This window comes from Aythya marila (genome assembly GCF_965140915.1).
Source record: "Aythya marila genome assembly, chromosome: 6".
In the NCBI taxonomy this organism is placed as follows: Eukaryota; Metazoa; Chordata; class Aves; order Anseriformes; family Anatidae; genus Aythya; species Aythya marila.
Window position 1 is genome coordinate 34310650 of NC_139047.1, and position 26301 is coordinate 34336950.

Here is a 26301-nt window from a genome sequence, read left to right on the forward strand (position 1 = left end):
CAATGGGCTACTTGAAACTAAAAACCCTTTCTAAACCCTTGAAACTTAGACTTGTGAAATTTTACAAGCAAATTGTTTTGTGACATAAATTTAAGAGTGATGAATGTCAGGAACAGGTTTGTACTTGAATCATTATCACTTCCACCCTCTTTAACCACACAACAAATGCTTCTTATCACATGGTATTTCTTTATAGATGGCCTATGAGGGTATAAAAAATATGAGGAATTTTGGAAGAAAGTGATTTTTTGTTTCAACAGCTTAAGATTTCTGAATCTGTCACTTTGTTTTCTTAAATATCCTTCCTATCCAATGTGGGCCTTACAGTACAGGCATACAGACTTGGCAAACAAAGCTTTTCCAAAACTTTGCTCAGCAAAGCCACATTTTGTTTCATTTTCACCTTAAAAGAAGTCATTAACTGCTTCTTTATTCATAAAAGAAAGCGTGGTTAAGAAGTCAGGAGAAAGAAAAAATGGTGTGCCCCCAGCTGTTTTGATACCTTTTTTAACATCCTTCCCAAAGGTGCTGTGCAGCTAAAAGTTTCAGGCTCCAAAGTTATGTAAATGAGCTGAGGAAGAAAAATGCAGGCTCTAATGAGAGACGAACCTCCCCACCTTCACAGCCAAGCATTTGGCTGCCTGAAGGGTAGAAAAACTTGTGTGAGGTGCTCTGCAAATTGTACCTGGTGGACCACATGCGGCCAGGCCGCTGTGAGTGGATGGGTTTGGGGCTTGTGGAAGAGGCTGAGGAGGCCTCCAGTGGCCGCCTGTACCGGGGCAGGGCTCCTGCAGGCCACAGCTCACAAACACATCTCCCCTGCTCAGGACCTTGGGAACTGGGCTTCCACAAGTTCCCCCATGTCTCTTCTTGTAAGGATTCAGAAACCTCTCACTCAGGTTACAGAGGCAACAAAATCATGGCACAGGGCTCCGTAGTTACTTCTTGTGCTGTATCTAGGACCATTGATGGCAATTTATATTCGCAGCAGAACTGCTGTTATTAACATCAGAAAGCTCAACATAATGCCTAAGCTAACTTAAACCTTTATTGCTTCTTATCTTTCATACCTTTTGCACACAGAATATTCTTTAGTTCATTTTCTTTATGAATTTGACAACTGCTTTTGTCAAATGCAGACTAAATGGGTAGCTCGCTCTTTCCATCCTTATTCTCCTTAGGCTTTTTAAGGAAATTAAAAAGTTGATTATTTTTTCTAAGAGCTTTTTCCTTTTTTTTTTTTTCGCCCTTAGATACAACCTTTTCCCTGGATTCTCTTCTACTGGTCCACATCGGCTTTGCATGATGTCCCTCTCTGGATGTCACATTCCAGCTGACGACTTCCCAGTGTTGAGTAAGCATTAGGATTACTTTGAAGTCATAATACTGCTTATATATACCAGGATTGTACCTCTCCCTTTGCTCACAGAATGGCATTGCCTAACCTGTGTTCCATTACACAATTTTAGACACTTTTTGGCAGGACTGGTTCCTCATTGCTTGCTCCCCAATCTGTTTTTTTTTTTTTTTTTGAACAGGGCAACACCTTGCTTTTGACCCTGCTTGAAAAAAGCACCTTGCTTTTGACCCTACAAGGCAGCAACCTGTGAAAGCAGTTTGTATCACCAGTGAAGCTATGAACATGAATGCTTAAGGAAAGCTACATCCTGGTACATGGAAACGTCACTATTTTCCACACTGTAAACTGTGCCCTGTAAAACAACATAAACTGTTACAGGTCGCTGTAGCTCTTGCAGCATTCTCTGCTAAAAGCACCATCATCACTATGCCAGAAAGTTCTTTGACCTCTGTGCTCTAGGAAGAGTTTAGCTCCACTGTTCAACATATTGATAATTGAATCCAGCCTTACTTCAAAGAAAAATTATGATTACACACAAAAACAACATAACGAGTGACACTCATGTCTGTGCAGTGCCATGATCTTGATTTGCACTATCCTGCTGTGATTTCTATGGTTAATGATTAGTGACCACATGCTGAAAATAACAGAAAAGATGAAAACTACCATAAAGCAAACATGACAAAACACTAAGAAAGACAAAGGAATAGTTATTCTCTGTTAATAGATGATCTGATTTATATCACCAAGACCAACAAGATATTGACACCTCATTACAACACTGAGTTACACACTCTGCTAGATGTAAGAAAGGAAACTCAAAGGCTCATCTCAAACCCAACACTGGCACCATAAGAATTTCCTGACCTGGAACAGTGATATTCACTTCCATGCAGTGGAGGAAGAAAAGTATTAAAATATTTTTACTTTTAGTGGTCTTTCTTATCTCATAACACTTATCTGTGTATTAAAAAAAATAATAATAAAAACAAATCACACAGCCATGTTATGTGGATCAATATAAAACTTGATACAAGCAGTACAAAAACATGTAACTTACTAGTGCTCAAGTCAGAACATACTTAGCAATGCTCTTAGCTTGAGGTAGCCTCAAAAAAACAGTAGACTTTCACATTTTATCATGATAAAATAGCTACAAATACTCAAAAATATATAACAAACATAGCCTTATACTGGGCTGTTGAATCATCATAGATGTAAAAAAAAAAAATATCAAGAAAGTGTTTGTTTGTTTTTTTTTTTTTTTAACATAAAAACATTGTTAAGTCAGCATGCAGAGTATGAAAATTCTTTGTACAGTATTGCTTCATTAAACAAAATTCACTAATTTCCTCAAATACCCAATTTACTGTTGCTAATGAAACTATGAACTAAGGAAAAAGAAAAAAAAAAAAAAGTGTAGTGTGAATATCTGTATTTTGAAATTCACCTCTTGGGATATTACAAGGACAAAGCAATCTCATGTCTTTTTTCATCCTAAGGGTACAATTACCTTGTGATCATTTCCTCTGCCTCCTCACTACCTCCGCTGTCTTCCCAGAGTAAACAGCCTATTTTGTTTGTGTGAGGAAAAACCTTTGATTTATTTATGAAGAGGGAAATTGGGGACTATTCTAATCTTGGCTGAACTGAGTATTTCAATTTAATTAATAACAACCATATAATAACTACTAAGATTTCCCTTGGAGTATTGTCATAATATGTGAAAAGTTGTTCTAGGGTTGTTGTGTTGTTCTTTGTAATACAGTGAAGGACTTCAAGTCCATATCTTCTATGTGCTCTTCTATCTATATTTTCACATATATTGTTTATACAGGACTAAAACAGAAATTATTTTCATTAAGGTAAAAAGATGTTAAAACTTACCATTTTTGGCCTTGCAAGATCTGTTATCAGGCTGAAGTACGTAGCCCTCCACACAGCTACAAGTGTACGATCCCTCTGTATTTATACACGTCTGGCTGCAGCTTCCATATGTATTACATTCATTCAAATCTAAAGGGACATTAATGAGATCTTGTTTAAGGATAACATAAATAATAATAATAATAAAAGAAAAAATGAGGAAAGTTTGATCCATTAAATCATTATGGTATTTAAGTATTCGCCTTCTCAAGCTATGACCTTATTCCCAATATTGGCTGTTGAAATTACCCCAGCAACCAAACAGAAGGCCAGGCGTTCTTGAGTTAAATTGCTGTTTATTTTTAAAGTTAAAACTTTCATTTGTTCAATTAGCATCCAATGTCTACATCATGTTAGGGAGACATCCGGACTCTTGTTAGTACTAGAAAACACTTGTATTTAAAATTATAAGGGCTGTGGCTGAGACAACATTTCAGGGGAGAAAATTGATTATCCTTCTCAACCTATTTGTGCTGGAAATGTCTTACAGTTCCTTAAATGAACTGTCACAACTTCTACATTAAACCATCATCCACTACATCAAAAACTATATATTTCTCTAATCTAAAGAACAGTTTTCTCAAGTAGGGTATATAGGCATAATACCATAAACTCAAGACATGCTATTTAACAGTGGTTGAGGGTTTAAGTAATAAACTGACATTTAAAAAAACCTGCTGTTGAAATTATTTCCTCAGATATATTTTCAATCACAAAACATGACAACCATAGAGCAAAAGAACTTAGAATAAATTACATTTATGAAGAATCTGGCTTAGCACTATTACGTGTAGAGGAGTGATTGGTAGTGAGCACATACATAAGGCAACAGAACTCCAATCTGCTTATAAAAAGAGAAAAAAAAATAAAACAAGAAACAAATACCTGGATAGAGAATTAAAAAGTCATATATTTTAAAAATGGAAAAGAACACCAATTTCAGCCCACATTTAATTATGCCAAAATAACATTCCTTGATAAGTTGTACGATCTGGGAGGGTTCATTTATCAAATTCTAATCTAGACGTGACTTTATGGGCATGAGGCGAAACACTGCAACTCTCTGCAATTCTCCTGGCAGTAAGGTCTGGAGAGCAGCTTGCACAAACGAGCTGCAGGCTCACTTGAGCAAAGGGAAAGAAAAGGGAAAGACTCACATCCTCTGGTCTGGCAAAGGATGCTTTCATCCCAGTAAGTTAGGAACAGCTGCTGCTGGGGCACGGGCACAAGAACACCAAGGAGTCAGCAGGGAAGTCCAGACCCTCATTATGGAGTGGGGCTCTTTCCCTCTGTCTGATCCCACAGGTTCATGCTCATTCCTTGATGAACACCACTGAAGCTGGGAAGGAAGCTTATGAGCACAACAGCTCATCCATGCTCACCAGCACTGTTAGCCTGCCTGCATGGCTCCCAGACCTAAGCTGGCAGCCCACCTGACAGCCCACCAGTTCTCTGCACCTGATAGCCATCAAGGAGCCATTAAGAAACCTGTGTGTCAATCCTACAGCATCTTTCTTGTTTACCTGTGCAGCTTCTTTCATCACTGCTTGTTTCATATCCATCTCCACAGTAGCACCTGGTACCATTCCTGGTAATGGCGCATTTGTATTGGCAATTCATCTGTTGGCACTTGGGTAGCAATTCTGTAAATAGTATTATTTAGAGCAAAATGTTAATAAATGCTAATTTATTATTCCTATATCATAAACCTCAACAACATATATATATATATGTGTGTGTGTGTGTGTGCAAATGCACCTCTCAGGAAGGAAACACCACAACCAGCTATTGTTTGAAATAGGACAAATACATTGGAAAATGCTTGCTTTGAAAACTGTATTTTGGCAAGATAATAAATCAGCATTCCATTTCTACCAAAAGGTGCTCACAAATATATTATCAAGGTGCACTATTGTTCTGCTTAGATGTCTCTTTTTCACATATCAGTCATATTTTAAGCAATGATTTGGAAAAAAAAATAAATAAATAAATAAAGCACCAAACCTAAAAAAATAAGATTATAGTCATAAAAACCAGCAAAGATTATGAAAAAGATCTCAACATCTTTGTCTTCCCTACTTGTCATATCAATTGATCTTTTGAAAGCTTGTCTTGATTTACTGGTACGCATATAAGCTTTACAGTAATCAATGGGCATGTATTCTGGCTCAATAATTTAATGTTGGACACGTACTGTTGGATAAACACTGGACATAATATATGTCATTACTACTGAAGTCCTTCACAGCATCTATTGCTTAAACACATACCATCAGTACAAGCAATGATGCTAACAGCTAGAAGAAATATACAAATAGAGAGACATTTCTCAGCCCCAAGCTGGATGAAGTGTATCAATTATTCTGCTAATCAAAAAAAAAAAGAGTATTTTAATAAATATTTTTCCCTACAGGAAAATACGAAAAGGATTGTGGAAAACAGCTGTAAAAGCTTATCTGAAGATATTTTTCGAAACTACATGCAGATGGATCAGAAAGTAACCCGAAAATGGACAGAGAAAGGTTCTGTTATAGGGCTGGCTTCAAGTGACTGGGAATGTCCTAAGGAAAAAGAGTTCTGTAGTTTAATATGTGGGCAGTTTTAATCTGTGTGGTCATTATTCATCAAGCTCTACTGGGGGCTAGAGTGAAAATTAATATGAAGAAGAATCAGCATCAGCATCTGAAACCTGGGGCTGCTGGTGTCAAAATAAAGAGGAAACTTTGGAAGAAAAGTGGATGTACAACCCAAAGTTACTGCTTACTGTATTGAAAGAAAAAAAAAAAAAGAAAAAAAAAAGGAAAGAGGTGTCACAATTATCAGAGGATACTCCCTAGAATTCTATAGGCCACACAATCCGCAGAATGACTAAGAGGCTGGTAAATCATCTATTGTCCAAATCTGCCCATTTGCTAAGTGGTTTGTGGGTTATTTCTCTGCCTCGTGTGCCCTTGTGAATAGGAAGGTAACACATTTTGGCCGCAGCTTGCTTTGTTGGCTTCTTGTCCCTAGTCCAGTCCTTAAATCTATTACATCCTTCCAAGAATAAGTCCCATTCAGAATGCAAACAAGGAAATTTCCCCAGAGGTAACCTGAAATGGGACTGCATGCCGAGGTGTGGAGCTGGAGCCGAGGCTGATTATATGCTATCTGTTTATTTAATATTTCTATCTGCACAAAATCGACATATACATTTCATTTTCTAAGCAAACACGGATCGACCATCCTTTACAACCTATAATTTTCTTCCTCAAATATTTGTCTCATGCTGTACAGCCGGTAGCTTTTACCGGATGATAACTATTTGACTCACAAATGGGACTTGGCTTGTTTGCACTCTTTCCATAATGGATACAGATAGCCAGCAGCTTCAACTGGAATAGCGGGACCTGCACACAGCCAGAAAAGGCTGCTAGAGAACGGCAACAGTAAATTGGAAAGTGAGATCCATTAGAGGAAAGTGAATAAAAGCAGCCTACCTGCTCCTTATTTTTACAAAAACTGTTGCATTTCATTGATTCTAAATTATTGCAGTATCATGGGGATGGATTTTACCAACAAAGCAGTTGCATTTTCTTTACAGTAAGTATAACTGAAGTACTGCACATAGCCCATTTCTGCCAAAAATATTTCTTGTCGCACATCTCATCCCTCATTCTTTGCACACAGTTCTATTTTTCACACTGTCTATCACAACTTTGCTGGTGTCCTCATCCCATCTGCTGTGTTTTTAGAAAGGGCTTCTCCGAGAAGGTGTTCTGCTAAAACTGCCTCCTCTTGCACAACTCCTTACGCTCACTTGGGTACAAATGCTGTCTGATCAAGTTGATCCGCTGATCAAGTAAGAGATTATTTTTCAAATGAGTTTTCTCAAAAGACACATTTCCTGGTCCCCTGTCGATAACAGTCTGAGAAAGTTAAAACCGGAACAGGGAGAAAACCAAAATGTCTTCTTGCATTTTAACCAGCTCTGACAAGAAGCAACCTATTATTTTCCCAGGTTTTACACTAAAACTTCTTTCACCAGTTTCCCAGCGAGGCCACTGGGAGTCCTTCAAGCACACCAGACTTTCCTACAAATCCATTTAAGACGCGATGTCGACTGCCATATGTTTCTGACTTAAAAACTTAAAACCATTTCCCTCCACTAAATTATCAGTCAGATTATTACAGCAGCAAGTGGCCTCCACGCACTGCTCGAGTGCAGAGCTTCCTTGCTGCCTGTCTGACAGACACCTCTGTGCCCCCAAACATTTTTGCTCTACTGCTGATCTGCGAAACCTGCCAGGGGAATTCATGAGCGGAAAAACACAAAATACAACAACAACATTGAGGGTAAATAAATCTATTTTCTATTTTACTGGCTCTTTTGTTTTCTTCACTTTAAGTAACTGATCCTGAAAACCTTTGGGGAGAAAATGGAGTTAGCTTGCCCCTGGAAATGTTTGAAGTATTGAAGGACATGCCATGGAAGACAGTGTGTACATTTATGGTTTGGTTAGATTTGTAGCAGACTGCTTGGGAAGAGGTGAGGAGGCAAAGAAAAATCATAAAGCAGTGAACATCAATATTTCTAATGTTCCAGATAGGAAATTTAAAGAACTAAAGAACAGGGATCCTCATTTCTCGTCCTTCCTACCTTGCTTTAGGATTAAGTAAAATTCTGTTCCCACTCTGGTCTCCTTTTCTGAACGTGAATTGGTTTACAAAGTACGCAGGCAGTGAAGAACGACCATTACGAAGCTTTGCATTTTTAACACAGCTATGGAAACCTGTATTTGTCAAAGCACACTATTTCTGCTGCAAGATTTAAAGGAAGAAGCTAAACTGAGGGAAAGCAGCAGAATTAAGCTTCAAAGCTCACAAGGAGACCCACAACTCAAGACCAGGAGTGGCAGAGCAAGCTGTGAGATTTGCAGAGATGCAGGGTAGCAGAAGCATGTGAGTGCCTTTAGGGTGCTCTGTTTTCCCCAGGCCTGGGTCGTAATGCCAATTCATCCTGCGCTGCTTTAGGTCCTTTTGTCCAGTGTTTTCTTTCTGCCCCCAGATACATTCAGGGCAGCATTTTTTTCTTCCCTAAGTTCCATGGAAGAAGCTCTCTAAAGCAGAGCTCCAGCTCTACCACAAAAGCTCCCCTGCTTTCTCAAATACCCCCATGTCAATCTTGTGCTGACTTTCTTATTCCTCTGACTCCCAGGTACCAGACCCAAAGGAGAGCAGTCCATCAGGCCAAGACACTGCTGATAGCCTCTCCCCTGACATGATATACCTCTGACAAAGACCCAGAGGAGCTGTAAGTTTTTTGGACATACTGCTCCCACAGGATTTCATAGTAATAAAACCCTGCCTTCATTTATCCCTTCCGTGTTCAAGGAAATACACTGCTTATCATAGTTCATCCGAAAGGAATGATATAAGGAACTATCCTCTCTTGCATAGCTTTTTAATGAAAGAATTAACCAATTGATCTGACTAACCTTTTTATCAGTTCCTCCTCAACTGACACAGGGTACACACCAGGTTCACACGTGGTTGTTAAACTTATATGTTTTGACTGTTTTCAGCTTGCACTTTCTTAATTCTGTGTATTTTTTGCCTATGAAGGATTGTCGAACACTAGAATGGATTTAAGAAGATGCCTCAGTGAGACTTCCCTTTCCTGAGAGGATGAAAGAAGACTAGATTCACATTAACATGTATTTAGATGCCATAATTTTTTGAGCCATTTTGATGATAATAAGACCTTTTGGCTGCAGTGGGTTCCCAGTTACATTTCATTAGTGCATGCGTAATATACAAATCCTGTACAGCTCTTTTTGTAATGATGCTAGAGTACAGACAACATCGTAGCACCATACGTTAAAATTAGCTGATCACACAATGCTGATAAGCACCAGTGATACACAGCCAGATTACATAAAAGCAATTGCCTGAAGTTTGTGGTTCTGAGATCAAGATAATTTGCTTAGGGAATAATAGCAGAGATTCTGCACTCAGTTTGGGACTTAATAATTTGAAACGAGGGATTCTTGTCAAATAGTTCATCAGGGGATGGCTGTGAACTACCAGCACCATGCTGCCCGGGGAAAAAGCAAATGCAGCTCTGGAAGCATCAGGATGTGTCCTTCCCACAGAGAAAGCCATGATACCAAGGGCCAGGACACCAGCAAGTCCTTTTCTTGCTGAATGCAGCTGCTGGAGGCTGTGCCCACCCAATGGGTACCTGGAGGATAAACCCAGACTTGAGCAGGCTCAGAAAAAGGCTTCAGGGACTGGCAGTGGAGCTGTGACTCGAGGGCAGACTGCAGGTTTCTGTGTTGGTTAGTGTTGGGAGAGGAAAACCACAGGCAGTCATGAATATATCAGAGGCTCAACAGTGGGGAAAGAGAGACTATTTAAGCAAAAGGGTTACTGGTGGAAGTACAAATGGGTATAAATTGTTCATTAATACATTTGGACTGAAAAGGAGAGGTTCTCAACTATCACCGTAATCAGGTTCTGGAACTGCTCTTTGACTGGAAGCAGCAGGGACAGAAAAAAAATGTTTTCAACATGGATCATGATAAATTCATGAAAAACAGCATATGGAAAGGCCCCCGAAATACCAGACACTGCATTCATGACCCAGGAGGTTCTTTCTGCTACTGTATTCCTCAAGCAACACACCATCTTATGCTAAAATATCATTTTTCATTATGGAACTAAGATTAATTCTTTTTTTTCCTTGTCTCTGAAACATACCCAAAGGAAAACTTATGGGAACTTGTTACTGGATTAGTCTTCTAATTGTACTCCACACGCGTTCTTGTTTCTCTTAAATATTCGGATTCTTTTTGGCAGCTTTGTGTTTCATGAATATACTTGATCTTATCATTGTGTTATTCACTCAGCTTTTATGATTCAATATTCATACGCTGATGTCTAGACTGTCCTTATCACGCATATGCTGTAAACCTTATTTTTCTTTTCTAGTTCATTTTCTATTTTTTTGAAGTACAATTCTTTTTATGTATTAGACTCTCTAATGCAATTTACCTCAAGGTTGTTTTTTTTTTTTGTTTGTTTGTTTGTTTTAGTTTTTTGTTGTTTTTGGTTTTTTTTTTTTGGTTACACAAGATAAAGCTCTACAGTTTGCTTCTCTGACAGAAAAGGGTAGTTTGATTGATAGAATTCAATTGCTAGATTGAAATAATGCAGCCTGTTTTAATCTTACATTCGTTGGTCATTTTATTGGCTTTGACTATCATACCATAAAAATATGACAAAAGTATAATGATCTTTGTTACGCTCCTCGGCCCATAACTCTGTTATGGTAGATATACCACTGAGAAAGAGATTTGGAAATCTAAGATCAGATTCATAACCTTGTACTCCTGCTACGGGCGACCCCAGCCAAAGTTCAGCATTGAAGCAGGAGTCAAATTCCAAACAACATGCAAGACTGGGAGGGGACACAAAAAACCTTTAGGCAAAATACATAAATAAATACATAAATAAATTCCTGCACCTCTTCTCTGTTTCAGGTAAAGCTGCAGCCTCTGCATTTTGGGGGCCAGGTGATTGACTGCTGCTTTGTAACTTGTGGTCAGGAGGCTTGGGACAAGACTAATGATGTTTTTTTTATTAATCCCCCAAATAAACCACCTGTTTAGAAACAATTGCTAGAAGCCTTAAAAATTGAGACATTTACAGGTAAGGTCTGCAAGCCAGCCTCCAGGTTCCCATCCCCAGAGATCAGTTGGCAATAAAGGTTTTCTATACAGTGTGCAGACAAGGAAACAGCCACCCCACACGGTAACCTGAAAACCTTGCACACTGAACAGCCTGAAGGAAGTTGTAAGCCCTGGGTATAACTGAAATCCTTCATTTTCCTTCACAGAGCTTAGACATCTGAGCCTGGACTGCTCAGAAATAACTCCACTTGCTTCAGCTCCAGAGTGCGGAATCTTCTCCTAAGGCTGGTTTGAGAACGGCACTTTGTGCTGGGTACCAGGCTGCTCCTGAATTTTCCATAAAATAGTTACTGGATAAAAGATACTAAAAGATTGCAGTATTTCCACCCTTTGCCATTGCTATAATCATCAGGCAACAGAGTCATACTCTAAGGTGCACCCTCTGAGCCCACAAAACCCAGACTCCCTGTGGCACTGATTCCACACAAGGATGCCTTCCATTTCATACCACATGGTGAATGGTGCATCCTGCGGGGGAGCACTGATGCACTGATGTGCTGTGAGGTGTGGGTAGCCCCTGGGCTGAAGGCACACCTGTGTATTCCTGGGTGTCATCTCCTGAGCAAGTGCTAAAAGCACAACACTGTCCTGTAAAAGCTGGGCAGGAGCTTCTGTCATGTAAGTTGTCATTGGTAAGAACTTCATAAATTCTACCTGATGTATCTCGGCCCTCCGTTGGATATATTTTCCCCATCACAGTCTATGCTGACACATAGACTGTTGTTGAACAACTTAACGTATTATTTTAAATAGACATTAAAGTGCATTTGCCTATTTTATGATTAGAAGAAAATTACACGTCTTGTTTAATGAACTTGTCTGCTCAAAACCAGAAGTGTCTTACTGTGATTATTGTTCAATGAAAATGGGCACGTCTTGCTGAGTTGCCGAGTAACAAGTGATTAACAAGATATTATTAAAAAAAAGATAGATTTCCTTTTCTGTCATTTCCAACCTAATGAAATCAGAAAAAAAAAAAAAAAAGAAAGAAAGAAAAAAAAAAAAAAAAGGAATGTTACAAGAAGAATAAAACTTAAATAAGCAACTCAAATCTTCCAAATTCATATTCCTTTTTAGAAGTGAGAATATCCATCTTCAAAATATTACCTAACAACATCTCGGGACAATATTCATGGATAAATTTATTTTTCAAGGATGTGCTATTGAAACTTCTTCCTGCCTAAATCTTGACCTACAATATTTGGCTGAGCTTCAAAACAATTTGTTTTATGTGGTGCTCTTCAACCATAGCATCACAAAACATTTGAAAAGATGAGATCAGCAGTAGTAGGCATGTAGTAAAATATTAGCTTCACCAGTGGAAATGGCTCATTATTTTGACCTTTTGCTGTTTTAGTTATACCTTGGCTGCCACACACAAGCATAAGCATAAACTAGGGAGAAGTTCACCTGGGAAAATTCAAAATAGGCAAGCGATTTCATGACTAAAGGGATGAGACCATTTATATGGCTATTAATCTGGATGCAAGCTATAGATTTTAAAGAATACATACCTTTTTAAATAAATAAATAAATAAACTAGTGTAAAGTTTTAGGTATTTTCACTGTGTTGAATAAATACTGCAGCAGGTTCACTGTCTTCCAGAGAATCATCATTAAACTACATGTGTCTAGTGAGGTATCACAGATACTTACATGAAGCCTGACAATTCTGAACATATTCATTAATAAACCAGAAGTGAAAGTAGCAACTAACAAAGTTTGTGCACGGTGACAAAGATCAGAATGAAAAAACTACAGTGAGGACCAGTGGCTATCCAAGAGCAGGCTACCTGGGCTGCTCTGTTTAGTAATCTGGACCTAGTCAGCTAAAATGCATTTACAGAATTAGCTCATGATTTCTTAGCCTTGTTAGTAAATTGTATTTCAGTACTTAAGGAATGCTTGGAGACACAAAATATAAGTTGGTGGCTGGGGCAGAGCAGTCTCTGGAGTGAATAAGGTTAAGCCCAGAGAGAATCATAGAATATCCCGAGTTGGAAGGGACCCATAAGGATCATCAAGTCCAACTCCTGGCACCACACAAGTCTACCCAAATATTCAGACCATGTGACTAAGAGCACAGTCCAAATGCTTCTTAAACTCCAACACGTTTGGTGCAGTGACTACTTCCCTGGGGAGCCTGTTCCCGTGTGTGACAATCCCCTCAGTGAAGAACCTCTTCCTGATGTCTAGCTTAAACCTCCTCTTCCTCAGCTTGACACCATTCCCATGGGTCCTATCACTGGTGACTAAAGGGAACAGATTGGCAAGAGGCTCTGAGAGATAGAGAGGCTCTAAAGTCTCCATCCTTGGAGACATTTGAACTCCAACTGGACATGGTGCTGGGCAACTTGATCTAGGTGCCTCTGCTTTCAGCAGCTAGAGGCTCCCAAAGGTTGCTGCCAACCTCAAGGAGTCTGTGGGTCTCACAGGCTGTTCCTTCCATGCACAGATCTGCCACCATGTCTTCATCCTGCAGCAGTCTGAAACAGGGGAAGAGGGAAGAGGCACAACTGACTGCCACCTGCAGAGGGCAGGTGACAACAGGAGGAGAAGGAGGTTAAGATGGGGAGCTGGGGAAGAGCTTTCTCTTCCCTCCCTCTGCCTGCAGGTGAGTTGGTGATGGGAAAGAAGATTGGGCAGTGGCTGCTCCCCGTGGAAGCTGCTATTTCCTCTCTCTCCCACATCTCTTCTAACCCTAACTTCCCTCCAGCACTGACAGCTGCATGGAGTTGGCAGGCCGCAGGAGGCTGCTCATCCTTGCACAGTAAATCTCCATTTCTTCAGGCAAAGCATACAGCATGTCACCTTCGAGACTTGCACTAGTCAGCTATCTACTTAGGAGATAAACAGAGCCAGCTCTGGCATCTAAATTCAACACAAAGCAAAGTCACACACTGGGAAAAAGGAAATGTATGCTCTTTTCACCCAATGAAGGGAAAAAAAAAATAAATTTCATAATTGACAGGCACTCAAATGTAAACTACCACGTGATGCTTTAATGTACAACTTGTGTTTTTAGACTCTGTACAATTAATCGTTGGATGTGAAAGTAGCAAAGAGTTGTGGAGGAGAGATAACACACTGACAGGACTGATACGGCATGCTCATACAGTCCTTGCACTGGTATTATTTAAAACTGAAAGAATTTGGAAGATCTGGACATTGCCATGGACCAAGCAAGTGCTCCCCAAGTATTTCAGTGTGAGATCAACCACATTAAGTTGCAGAGTCTCCTGTCTGCAAAAGCGAAGTTTTATATTTTATAAGAGGTAATACATAAGCTTAGTCTGTGATGAAACATTGTCCTACACTTCTGCTTCTGAAGTATCACTCACTTTAACCATCACGTATTTCAATGATCTTGTTCACTCTATATTTATACACTTGACCTTATTCTACATTTTGCTGATGTTAATTTTTGATGTGCTCCAACACACTGTTGTTGTATCTCCGGAGCATTCATTTTTTAAAATTAGGCTTTATACTTAAATAAATAAATAAATAAATAAATAAAAATATATATATATATGCACACAAATATCTACATGTCAATAACACCAACTATTTACTCCAAGTATTTAAGTAGTAATAAATTTAAGCATTTTTTTTAATAAAACAACTCAAAATAAAAACTACTCAGTGAGTCTCAGAGTGCTCTGGAAGCATTAACTAATTAATAATTGAAGCTCCACAGTGTTCTGTTGTAATAGCGACCCACTACAACATTAATATAGGTTCATCAGTGATGCCCATTCCTGTGACTCCATTCCTGTGACTCCAGCTATCTCACCCAGCCACTGGGTAACAAGGACTTAGAAACAAGTGGAAGAGGTGTGCCTGTTACTGTAGTTTTATAAATGGTTATGATTTCCAGCTCTACTTGATGGGAAGCCAGATCACCCTATATCTTAATCACTGTTCAATGTCTGTCTTAAAAGATTCTCTTGTAGATGAACAATTCATCTGACCTCCTCATACAGCACTTCTCATTCAACCACAATTGTGTTAAAGTCCATTTACATTAAGCAATAAAAAGTTCATATAAATTTGTTTTATGGCATCATATAACACCTGATTTAATAGAAATCTTTTGTTAAAATGCACTCCAGTGCCAAATTCATACTAAATATCTAAAACTTTTTTTAGTTCAGAGAGCAATTCTGATGAGAGTTTTCTCTAAACGTAAGAATATTTACATTTTGAAATAATATTTATTGAGAAGCCATGGAGTAGAATGAAAACCTTTTTATCGAGGCCCGAAACTAAACATTTCTTTTCAAATATCTTCAATGAAGACTCGTGACTGAGACTATTGTTGTCAATGTGGTGTCTGTTGCCATTTTATGCTAATCAATTTTTATCATAAAGTAGACCAGGACAATACTATGAAGTTTTTGTAAGTGATGTGTTAATTACAAAGGAATTATGGAAAGCCATTCACACAAGGAACCTTTCTGCTCCATGAACCCAAAGGATAAGCTTCAAAACAAGGCTCCCACACTGCTCAGAAAGAAGTGACCAACACAGTAGCTCTGCGTACTTTGGTGTACAGATTAAGACTCATACTGCTCCAGAGCTGACTGATTAGTCACTCCAGCTAGTGACTAAGTGAAGATACTAGAGAGCAGTAATCTGTAAGAGCAAGTGATGCTGTGTGCTACAACCACAGACCCAGATCATCACATGAGGTCTTAATTCATCCAACCTCAGTCAATTACCTTGTACAAAATGTTTCAGCTGAAATTCTTAATACTGCAATTCTCAGTACTGCTATCTGTGCCTAATGAAATCGATAGAAAGTGTTTCATTTATTCCTAGGCTTGGACCTTATGCCATCTCTGCAGGCAGTAATGTTTAAACCATTGAGCAAGGTGAAAGAAAGCAGTATTCTGATGTTTTCTACAACTTGGAAGACACACTTGAAGGCACTATAAGTCTCACCAATCTTCTTGGTTTAGATTGGCTCATCTTTGCCTGCATATCACTAATGGTCATGAGTGCCTATCGATCCCCCTCAAATCAAGCAAGGTTAATTGCCTGCTGCTCCTTGGCATCCTTTTAGCCTTTCAGCCATCACTGATCACTTTCTGATTACCTGTGGTGAGATGCAGGCAGATGGTGGTCAACTACATATTATTTTAAACAGACATAATTCACAAAAGTGCTATGCGTATGGATAACAATAATGTGTCTTGAAGACTGCATTATACATTTATGCTGTAGGGCACTTAGCTTGCTTGCTCCACTGGATATGCGGCTTAATAAAGACTAAAATTCCATTAAGCAATACATTTCAATAAGAATGACTTTTACTGTTATCTAACTACAATGTACTGGCTTCTAAGTGACCAGGTTTCATTAGTGTATAAACTTGGTGGAAATGAAATGTCCTGAATATCAGTAGCAGAGGTTAGGAAAAAAAAAAAAAAAAAAAAAAAAAAGACTTACTGTATTTGTTCAAAGATAATACAGAAATGCAACAAAACCAAACCAAAACCAACACTGCTCAGGATTATTAATATCCCAGGTAATTCTATATGTAGGTACCGTTGAACAGTGGAGCCTAAAATCAGGTATAACAAACGTGTTTAACTCACGATTTATTATGCACTAAACCCATCTGGACAAGAGCTGCTTTTCTGCTTTCAGCTCTGTTTTGTCTTCACAGTAAATTGTTAGTATTATGAATCAGAATAAAAATATTTTAAAATATCCAGCCTTTATTCAAAATAAAATCTCCAAGACTGTTACAGGCTGCTGAGAAATAGTGGTATTTGCAAGAGCTCTCTCTCAGTAACAGTCACAGATTTGGAAGAAGATGCATGCAAGTAGAGGGGTTTTAGCTGGCAACCTAAATCACTGCTGCAAGAAAATGGGATGGCAGTGTTACCAGACTGACTCTTAAATGAGCAAAGCAGGATACAAAGCTTTCACACAGGCCTTAAAAAGTGTACATTGCCCAGCACGTTGGCATTCTCTGTTGTATCTCAAACACATACAGCCTGGCAGATGCAATGCCACTTTCCACTTAGATAGCACACCAAGACATCTTGGTCCTCTTCTGGAATGACAGTTTGTAGAGGAAAAGGACCAGGTTAGCCTGTGCCTTTCTTCTGTTGCCTCAGCTAACGCTGCAGATATAATGGTGCAGTAGGCCTGGAAATAGTGTGGGAGTCTTAAAACATTCCAGAAAGCCCAGAAGATTATTATTTTTCTTTTCTTGATACTGGAAAAAAAGCCAGCATCTTTATTTACTTTGCTCCCTTCTCAGTTATGTGGAAAAACATAATTAAATCATTTTGAAATCATAAAAGACACCTATAATAGCTTTTTCCAACGTCCAATTTCATGCCTCTTCATGGAAGTAGTACCTCTGAAATTACTTCTCTTCATGAATACAACTTCACTTGATAGATAAAATCCTCAAAAAAATTGCCAAGCAGAAACCTCAGGCTCACGAGGCAGTGCCTGCCTGGAAACTCAGCCAAGGACTTGGAACAATTACATAAAGGGATTGAATAGCAACAGATCCCAGAGAACCAAATGTGTGACTCAGTAACTGAATTTCTTTATGTGTACAACTAAAGCCAGTGAAGGATAAGAGAGAGGACTTTAAGCTAGAAGGGAATTAAAAACTAGCAGCAAGGAAAAACTATACCGGAGAAATAAAATTCTTACTCAATAGTTTTTTTTTTTTTTTTTTTTTTTTTTTTTTTTTTTCCTGGGAGACAGATACATGGAGTTCTGAGCTGTGGCAGGGGCTGGAATAAGCAACACATTTTTTACAAGCCCCATTTACAGCGTCTGCCAGCTAAAGAGGCTGAACCTTTATATTCTCTGCAGCAAGCAGAGTCAGGTTTGTCCCATTGGAGGTGCCCATCCCATGGCAAATCCCACACTGAGCTGTACATTGCTGCCAGTGTCTGCAAAGATTCACAATTGCCAATTCTCAAAAACATGTTGCCAGTGGTTTTCTTATCAGTTTACTTCTCAGGGTGTTATGAACCCGTGAGTCTTATCTCATGAATGTATGTGAGTGTGCAGAAATGCAGATGTTCAAAATAGCTAGAAAATACAAGCCCTCAAATCCCAAAGCCTAGAAAAGAACTGAATTACACCTACTCTCCTGATGTCTGTTTGGCATTTTGTTTTTATCTTACCTTGTATCCAACTAGGATTATTTAGCTATAACTTTTCTGCAAGAACTACTTATACCTAAAGCGCCCACTGAAAACATGAAATTAGCAATAACCTTGTAAAGTACGGTTCTGTTTCCAACCATTTTACCATGACTCATCTTTCCTCATTGTTTTTCTTATATCTTACCCAACTAACGAGACTTGAGCCTTTGGCAATGTGTAATTGATTCAGCGCTGACGAGATTGAAAGCAACAGAAGCACAAAAATTGCTTTTCATTCATTATTTCATTTAGCTGTAAGTCAGTCATCTATCCAGAGCAGCAACTTGCACTGCTCAGAATTGCCTATCAGTATTGCTCATACATGCCACTGACCCAGGCACAGATAACACATAGGAAAGCTTAATCTAATTTTTACTAAATATTTTCCATAGGACAAAGCCATCCACTGTTTTCCGTTATGAGTTCCCCAGCTGTTGTTTCAGTACCTTTTTTTCCAAAGCCCTTCAAGTCTCTACAGCCCCAAGTAAAGCCCTTCCTTGAGACCATCCTCTGAAGCAAGGAACTGTTAAGTAGCATACTCCAGTGATGAATCTACTCTGCTCCACAAATTTTTTAATTGTTGGGTAAAGGTTATATTTTTTATGTAACTTTATGCACCTTTACATATATATGAATTTCCACGTATATGAAGAGGAAAACGTGCAATCTTTCACAGATGTCATATTTTATTGGTAGAGACAATGTAAATGAACACCATCCTCGCAGCCCACCTCTTTAGCTTTATTCTCCAAGGCATAAGGAGAAAAAGCTGATAAGTTGATATAACATGATATAAAAATTCTCGATACCAATTTCAGCATGCCATAGCCTGAGATTATTAGAGGCACAGCTGCAGCGGATAATGGAAAATGAGTGACTGAGGTGATGTGCTTTAGAGGCTAAACTGTAGTACAAAGATCAGCCCCTATTTCTAGCTCCAGAGAATAAATAAGGAATTGCCTTGGTATTTACAAAAGAGCTTCATGTATTACTTCACCATTTGGTTACTATATTCTGGCACATTCAAAGTTAACCCAGCTTTTTCCTGGCTTCTGGAGGGAGAAAAAAAAAAGAAAAAGTGAGGGGAGAAAGAGCATCTCTTCCTTTTTTTCTCCAGTTTTCTTTTCCAAAGCTTCTTTTAGAGGCCAGTCCAACCATGCCAAGTGGGGGGCTCAATGCAACGAGTACTGCAACAGGTTTGGTGGGGATCTCTGCTTCTCTTACTATTTTAAGTAACTTTTTACTAAGTTTTAAACATTATCACTTAAAAATGAAGAATAGTTACATTTACTTCTTTGAAAATGATTCTTATAAAGAGACCGTTTCCAGCATGCTGTAAATTGTACACGTCAACTGAAGATTTTCATAATGAGTTGTGTTTTGCCCTAATAAAATATGGTTTTGAAATTGGACAAAATCTCTCATTATTAATTTATTTTCTGTGGTCTTCATCAGACTGAAGAACAAGAGGCAAACCATTTTCCTGAATCATGTTTATCTGTTTTATGTGAAGAGGCATGCACACATATTTACAAAACACAAGTGAAATAAACTTGGTCCATTACACAAGGCTGTTAATTGTCATCTTACTTCTTTCTGTTACCAAGTCCAGTGGAAAAGCTTAGGTATGCCCAAAGTTAAAGGTAACATTGGAGTAGCTGAGCAAAAAAAAAAAAAAAAAAAAGTCTTTATTTATTTAGTGACTTTTAATAAAAAAACTATTAAGCACATGAATTTCAGCAAAATCTCTACTCCAGAAACTCTTAATACATTACTACTGTGAAAAATAAAAATGCAATTAAAGAGGTGAATTAAAATCAGTGAAGAATAATACAATTTTTCATGAAGAAAAAAGAAATTGAAAATTAAATTGGGGAAGCATTTTCAGTGGTAGCTAAATTTAAAGTGTGTACAGCTCACCTCCACTTTTTCGTACATTAATGTGATATAAAATTCTATTAAAAAAAAATGTGTTTGTTTCATAAAAACTATCAGTGCAACTTAATTTATTTATTTATTTTATTTTTTTATTTTTTTCCTGTTCCACAGATGTGGGCTAACTCAATACTCAAAAGAAAGTAGGGCGGCTGGTTGGTAGCACCTGTGCATCATTACTTCCAGGTAGCTGAAGGGCCTCGCTTGTGCCAACAGCAAAGCAGCATTTCTGTGCTTTTCCCACGTTTACAAAGCAGCCCCAAACACACCTGGATTTCTTTGGATGAAGTGATGTTTATAACAGCCAGGAACCTTAGCTCTGCAACACTCCTTCTGAGTAGGTAATTGACTCCAAGGCAGTCCAAGGTGTAACCCTGCTTGTGAACTCAACTCGTGCTTCTGCTGCACCTTGGGATCTCCTGGATTCCTTTGCTGTCAGTTTTTTTTGGCTAAGGGGCAGGTTTTCCTTTAGCTACCATGGCAGCTGCTGTAACTGATTTGTTATGGCTTGATTATATTTATTCATTTGTATCAGATAACATTACATTTTTAGTGTAAATTTCATACGTATTTCTATATTGATCTTCTACAGGCCTTGCTTTCTGCCAATGATTGGAGATGGAACCTAAAAACTGATAAATACTTCTAATATGGAGCCAGCTATTAACTGTATTCAGCAACATTTTGTCCTCTTTTTCTAACTAAATTCCTCTTTTCTAACTAAAGCCTTTATTTCATTTACGTCCTAAATTAATTGGTTGAATTTCACAAGCACTGAGCACTTTTTAACTCTAGCTGTTAGAAGAAATTATTTGATGGGAACTACAGCTATTCACCATATCTCAGGAAAATATTTGATTTATGCATTTAAATCTAAATTTAAGTGATTAATTTCGCTATCATCTCTGCAAACAAAGAAAAATAAGGTCTGCTCAAACAGACAAAGTACATGTTTATGTTGTGTTTTTCCCAGGCCCATCAACTTTCAATGGCTTTGGGGTTGAACAAATTGTGAAATTCCTGTCTAGGGAAGGTTCCTTCTTTTGCTTCCAGGTTTCTGGGTCTAGTTTTTAATTCCTTTTGATGTCTCTCAGTTTTAAATGTTTAAAAGTTTAAAGTTTTTTTTTACTGTGTTCAGTTTTGGGCCCCTCGCTACAAGAAGGACATCGAGGTGCTTGAGCGGGTGCAGAGAAGGGCGACGAAGCTGGTGAGGGGCCTGGAGAACAAGTCCTACGAGGAGCGGCTGAGGGAGCTGGGCTTGTTCAGCCTGGAGAAGAGGAGGCTCAGGGGCGACCTTATCGCTCTTTTTAGGTACCTCAAGGGAGGCTGTAGCGAGGTGGGGGTTGGCCTGTTCTCCCACGTGCCTGGTGACAGGACGAGGGGGAATGGGTTTAAGTTGAGCCAGGGGAGTTTTAGGCTAGATGTTAGGAAGAACTTCTTCACTGAAAGGGTTGTGAGGCACTGGAACAGGCTGCCCAGGGAAGTGGTGGAGTCACCATCCTTGGAAGTCTTCAAAAGACGTTTAGATGTAGAGCTTAGGGATATGGTTTAGTGGAGGGCTGTTAGCGTTAGGTTGGAGGTTGGACTCGATGACCTTGAGGTCTCTTCCAACCTAGAAAATTCTGTGATTCTGTGAAATGGTGCTGCATGCTCCCTATCTTCTCTCTCCCCAGTGCTCTACCCAAGTTCTCCATCCGGAACACACTCAATTATTCAAGCACCAAAAGCACACTTTCTCCTTCCAACATGTTTAACTGTCCTCAGCCCAGCACACAGAACAAAGGTAACCAGAAACAAGAGTCTCTTCATTCCAACTGCCTCTAGCACTGTCTCTCCCACTAAGAGAATAATATGCAATACTCACACAACTGTGAAAAACAATTCCACTACCACATTTGAACAACAGAGGGTTCAGAAGGCAAACAGTTAATATTTTGCAGAACTTTTCCTTTCTCATTCCTATTAATGAGGCTGTAGGGAAAGTCAGAGAAAATACATTATCTAACACTCCTCAGTGTTGCCTGACTACAAGTGTACTATGTATTAGAATCAGAATCATTAAGGTTGGAAAAGACCTCCAATATCATCTGTTCCAACCACCAAAGCTACTGAATAGCCAACTGAAGCTATTTAATATGTTTTAAATATAATATATATATATATATATATTATTTTTTTTTCATGCTTTGGTGACTGTTGTGTGAACTTCCTTACCTCCATCCAGTCTCCCTCCAGCAGCTAAAGAGATCACCAACCCTCAAGACAGGTAACCATCAAATGGACCTGTCCTGCCATCATTCAAAGCATTGGAAATGCAGTTTTTCATAAACTTAAGTCACATTTTTTTTCTGTATATAAGTCACAGCAACATTTCAGAGGGCTACTGAAGCAGTAACTAGTACCACATTCAGCAGTTCTTTCATTTTCTTCTATGCATCTATCCATAATTCTCACCAAATTCAAAAGGAAAAGGCAACTACAGCAGCCTGCAGTGATTAAGCTCCAGTTCATAAGCAGCTTTGATGATTTCATTGCTACAGAATTACAATTTTTGCATGTGCCTTTCTTTTACTGTGAGACAATCTATTCTCTGTATGGCAACAAAAAAATGCTGGTTTCCTTTTCCAGCTTTAGTTTTAACTTACCCTTTTTATAACCTGATCTTGTCATCTTGTCTCTTACCTAAAACTCCCATTCCTCCTCAATTTTCCTCACAGATAGCTATATACAAACACATCTACGTTGTATGCCTATAATCCATGTTTGCACCATTTTCAGGAACATTTAGTAGAGACCAACTTATAACAGATGCAGACATTAGGAGAATACAGTAAAACAAGAGATAAATCTCCATTAAGAAGACAGCAACAGAGGTGGGGGCTTTGTTTATTTTCAGAATTGACTTCATTATTTCATAGCATGGCTTTTGTGTTTGCCACAATATGGAAAATATATAAAATATCAGAGAAAATTCTCCATTTTTATATACCATAAATCTACACTTTAGTGACCACAGTTATAAAGCAATGTAATTTACTTAGTCCTTCACTAAATATTGTACCTGAAGAACTATAATACAACACATTGTACAGTTACACTGTGTGAAAACAGGAGTTTAAACACAACTTCATCTTATGAACATTTCAATGTGCACAGATTCATCCATACTTATTTAATATATAGTTTCAGTACTCCTCTCCAAGCATTACTATCTACTGCAACATCAGCCTTACATTTGCCTGATGCAGCCTTCAACACATATTGAAAGCCTAAACCAGCACACAACGCAAACAAGTAGACAGTGTGCATCCTAGCAGTCACAACCAGTTTCAAGTTATGTCCTTTAAGTAGCTGATGAATAGACGTTATTATAAAAATGTCTATAAGACAGGTCTATCAGAGGAGCCTTGAATAAAATAAAGACTTCAGATACTATTAGAATTAATGAATTAGGTCAGGTCAGGTAATTCATTACCTGACTGAATCAGAATCCAACCTGAGGCATCCTTTTTAAAAAACAAACAAACAAACAAACAAACAAACAAACAACATTCAAATGAGGTAGTGTTCACAGGGTAGTTGTGAAGATATGTGAAGATAATCATAATTTAAATGAGAAAGTGCCTGCACAGTTTTAGCAAACTCTGACAGGGATTCTATGCAAAAACAGCATGGTAAGCAAAGGCAAATTTCCACAAATTAATTTGACCTTGATGAAAGGCACATATTTTCATCAATCAGACTTAACTAATATTGACTTTGGGCATTAACCAATGACATACATAAACATCCAGGTTGTTAAAACAGTTGTCAAGTTCATTTTCCTCCTGAAATCACAGTTTGCTGATAAAGACCTAGCTGAACTTAACCTCTGAAAAAAAAAAAAAAAAAGTATTGTCACACGAAGCAAGAGTTACATTCTTTTCTACCTACCAACTGCTGAAAAAAGACTGAAATCTAGAGCCAGGACAGACACAAATGAAACTTGGTCTAACTATAACCCCAAGGGACCCCATGGCGATGGCCATGACCATCCTTTTCCAGCAGCACCAGTAAAGTGACTGGGAAGAGAAAAAAAAAGGTACCACCTTCGCTTGTGGCTGAGTTGCTCGCAGTGGGATCATTTCCATTGGAAGGCCATGAGAACAGCACACTTCAGACCTATATAACATGGTGCTCCACCAGCTAAATGAAGAAACAACCATCACCTGGAGGAAAACAAGATCCCTGCTACATTTCCTGAGTGAAGAGCGCCTGCTAGCCCTCACTGAGAAGACAAAAGCTCAGTGCTGCAACGTGAGGCAGGAGCTGCAAACAAATGGTAGGCCTCCCAGCAGGAAAGGCTCCTGGGTGGTGGGCATGGAGAGCTGCTCAACTTCTGCCTCCTCCAAAATCAAAGTCTTCTCTGCGCTGTCAGATGCCCTGACAGAAGGGAAGGGCAGGGACCACAGTGGCAGCCAGACTTCAGCCAAGCATTTTCAAACATTCAGTAAGGTGTGCGTGAGATCAGATTTGAGGAGTACACGAAGGCTTTATTCTGTACCACAGCATTCACACGTCTAGTTTGTGTCATATCCAGCCTTCACCGAAGAAACACCTTGAGGTAATTCATGACTGTGTTGACATTTCATTTATGCTGCATTTAAATAGATTTGGCTGTGCTGAGTCTTATTTCTTGCTAAAATATTTCCCATTCTAAATATAGATTTACAACATTATTTATTAAGCCAAATTCTGACAGGAAACATGCTATGGAAGCAGCAAAGCCGAGAGTCACAGTATTTGCCTCCTCCTTTTTAAAATTCTTTCTCTCTCCTTGTTTCATCTGCCTCATGACTTGAGGCTCTGCACACAGCATACTGCAGTGACAAAAGCAGAGCTCTGTAAGGGATCATCAAACTGGGGACAGCGTGCAGAAAGGCAAAAGAAGATTTTTTTTCTATTTTTTTTTTTCCTGATGCCTCCTCAAACGAGCTCTGAAGTGAGCAGGAGACTAGTCTGCCCACTGGGATGGCCCCAAAAAAGGTGCAGGCTAACTTTAGAAATCCATAAACAGTTTAGAAATTAAAGCCTGTAACTCCTGGAGCCGTTCAGCCAACCAATAGTTTTTCCTCAAATTTCCTCAAAGTTTATAGGGAGCACTAGCATTAAAGAACTGGGAGACAAAAATCGCATCCATAATTTAGCAGCCTCACTGTAATGACCAGCTTCTCTACAAGCCATGAAAATGTCAAAGCCTTTGCTAGCAGAGTTTGCAGAGCTCTGTTAAACAGCTTTTTACACAGCAACCCCTTAGGAACCCGCAGGTTCCTGAAACATATACCAGATGTACAGTATTTGAAGAAAGAAGAAAAGCTAAGAGTTGGTTAAGTTTCATACATTTCTCCTCTTCTTCATTCATGGCTAAAGAAAGTAAACAGTGGCTAATTCCAACCTCTCTGGATATGACGTCTTACATTAACATTTTTCTGGGCAATTCTGTTGCTTTAGGTGATCTGTGAGTAACAAATATTAAGGAGCCGGAATATTTTCCTACATGTCTTTTAGAGATTTGTACTTACTGCTGTTTATCCAAAGAAAGTAATGGCTCTGAATCCTGTTGAAAAATGGACCACAGCACTGGCAAAGTTTTTACTGAATCCAGTTTTATGAGGATGAATAAAACAAGTGTGCATAACTATCCAGCAATATATACTACTCACTTTTTTAATGCTCCTAGAAATATTTGAGGGAATGTGAAGGTGATCTCTTGAGAATATATCCAATACCCACTGTTACCCTTAAAATCCCATGCTGAAACTTCATTGCCAAAAATAGCCTCCTAAAGGTGACACTCATATGAAAGATGTCACAAGTTGCAGCAAGAGCTGGATGAATATATAAGCCATATTTACAGTGCTGCTGCAACTTGCACATTTATTTCAGTATTCCCTTTCCTCTGTGGCATTTCTTTTGCTATTTTACATGAAGATTTTTGTTTTGGGGAATATTTTTAAGTACATGCAATTATGCATGTGGCTTGCTTGCTTAAGAACCTCATTATTATGGGAATGTGAAATGTATCCACAAAAATATTTTTGAATTAAAAAATAAATAAACCCAGAAATCAAAATGAGCAAGAGACAGGTGTTTTAAACATCTTATTCTCTAAAAGCAAATG

General features: G+C 38.6%; 1 protein-coding gene across 1 annotated transcript in view; it reads right to left on the reverse strand.

Annotated features, from left to right (window-relative positions):
* LRP1B (LDL receptor related protein 1B) overlaps positions 1-26301 on the reverse strand; it is a gene marked incomplete at both ends in the record, with an annotated part of 666837 nt that overhangs the window by 313996 nt on the left and 326540 nt on the right. Inside the window, 2 exons of the mRNA XM_082763005.1 lie at positions 3248-3376; positions 4810-4929. Of these exons, the coding sequence (XP_082619131.1) occupies positions 3248-3376; positions 4810-4929 (249 nt within the window). The remainder of the gene's footprint in view (positions 1-3247; positions 3377-4809; positions 4930-26301) is intronic.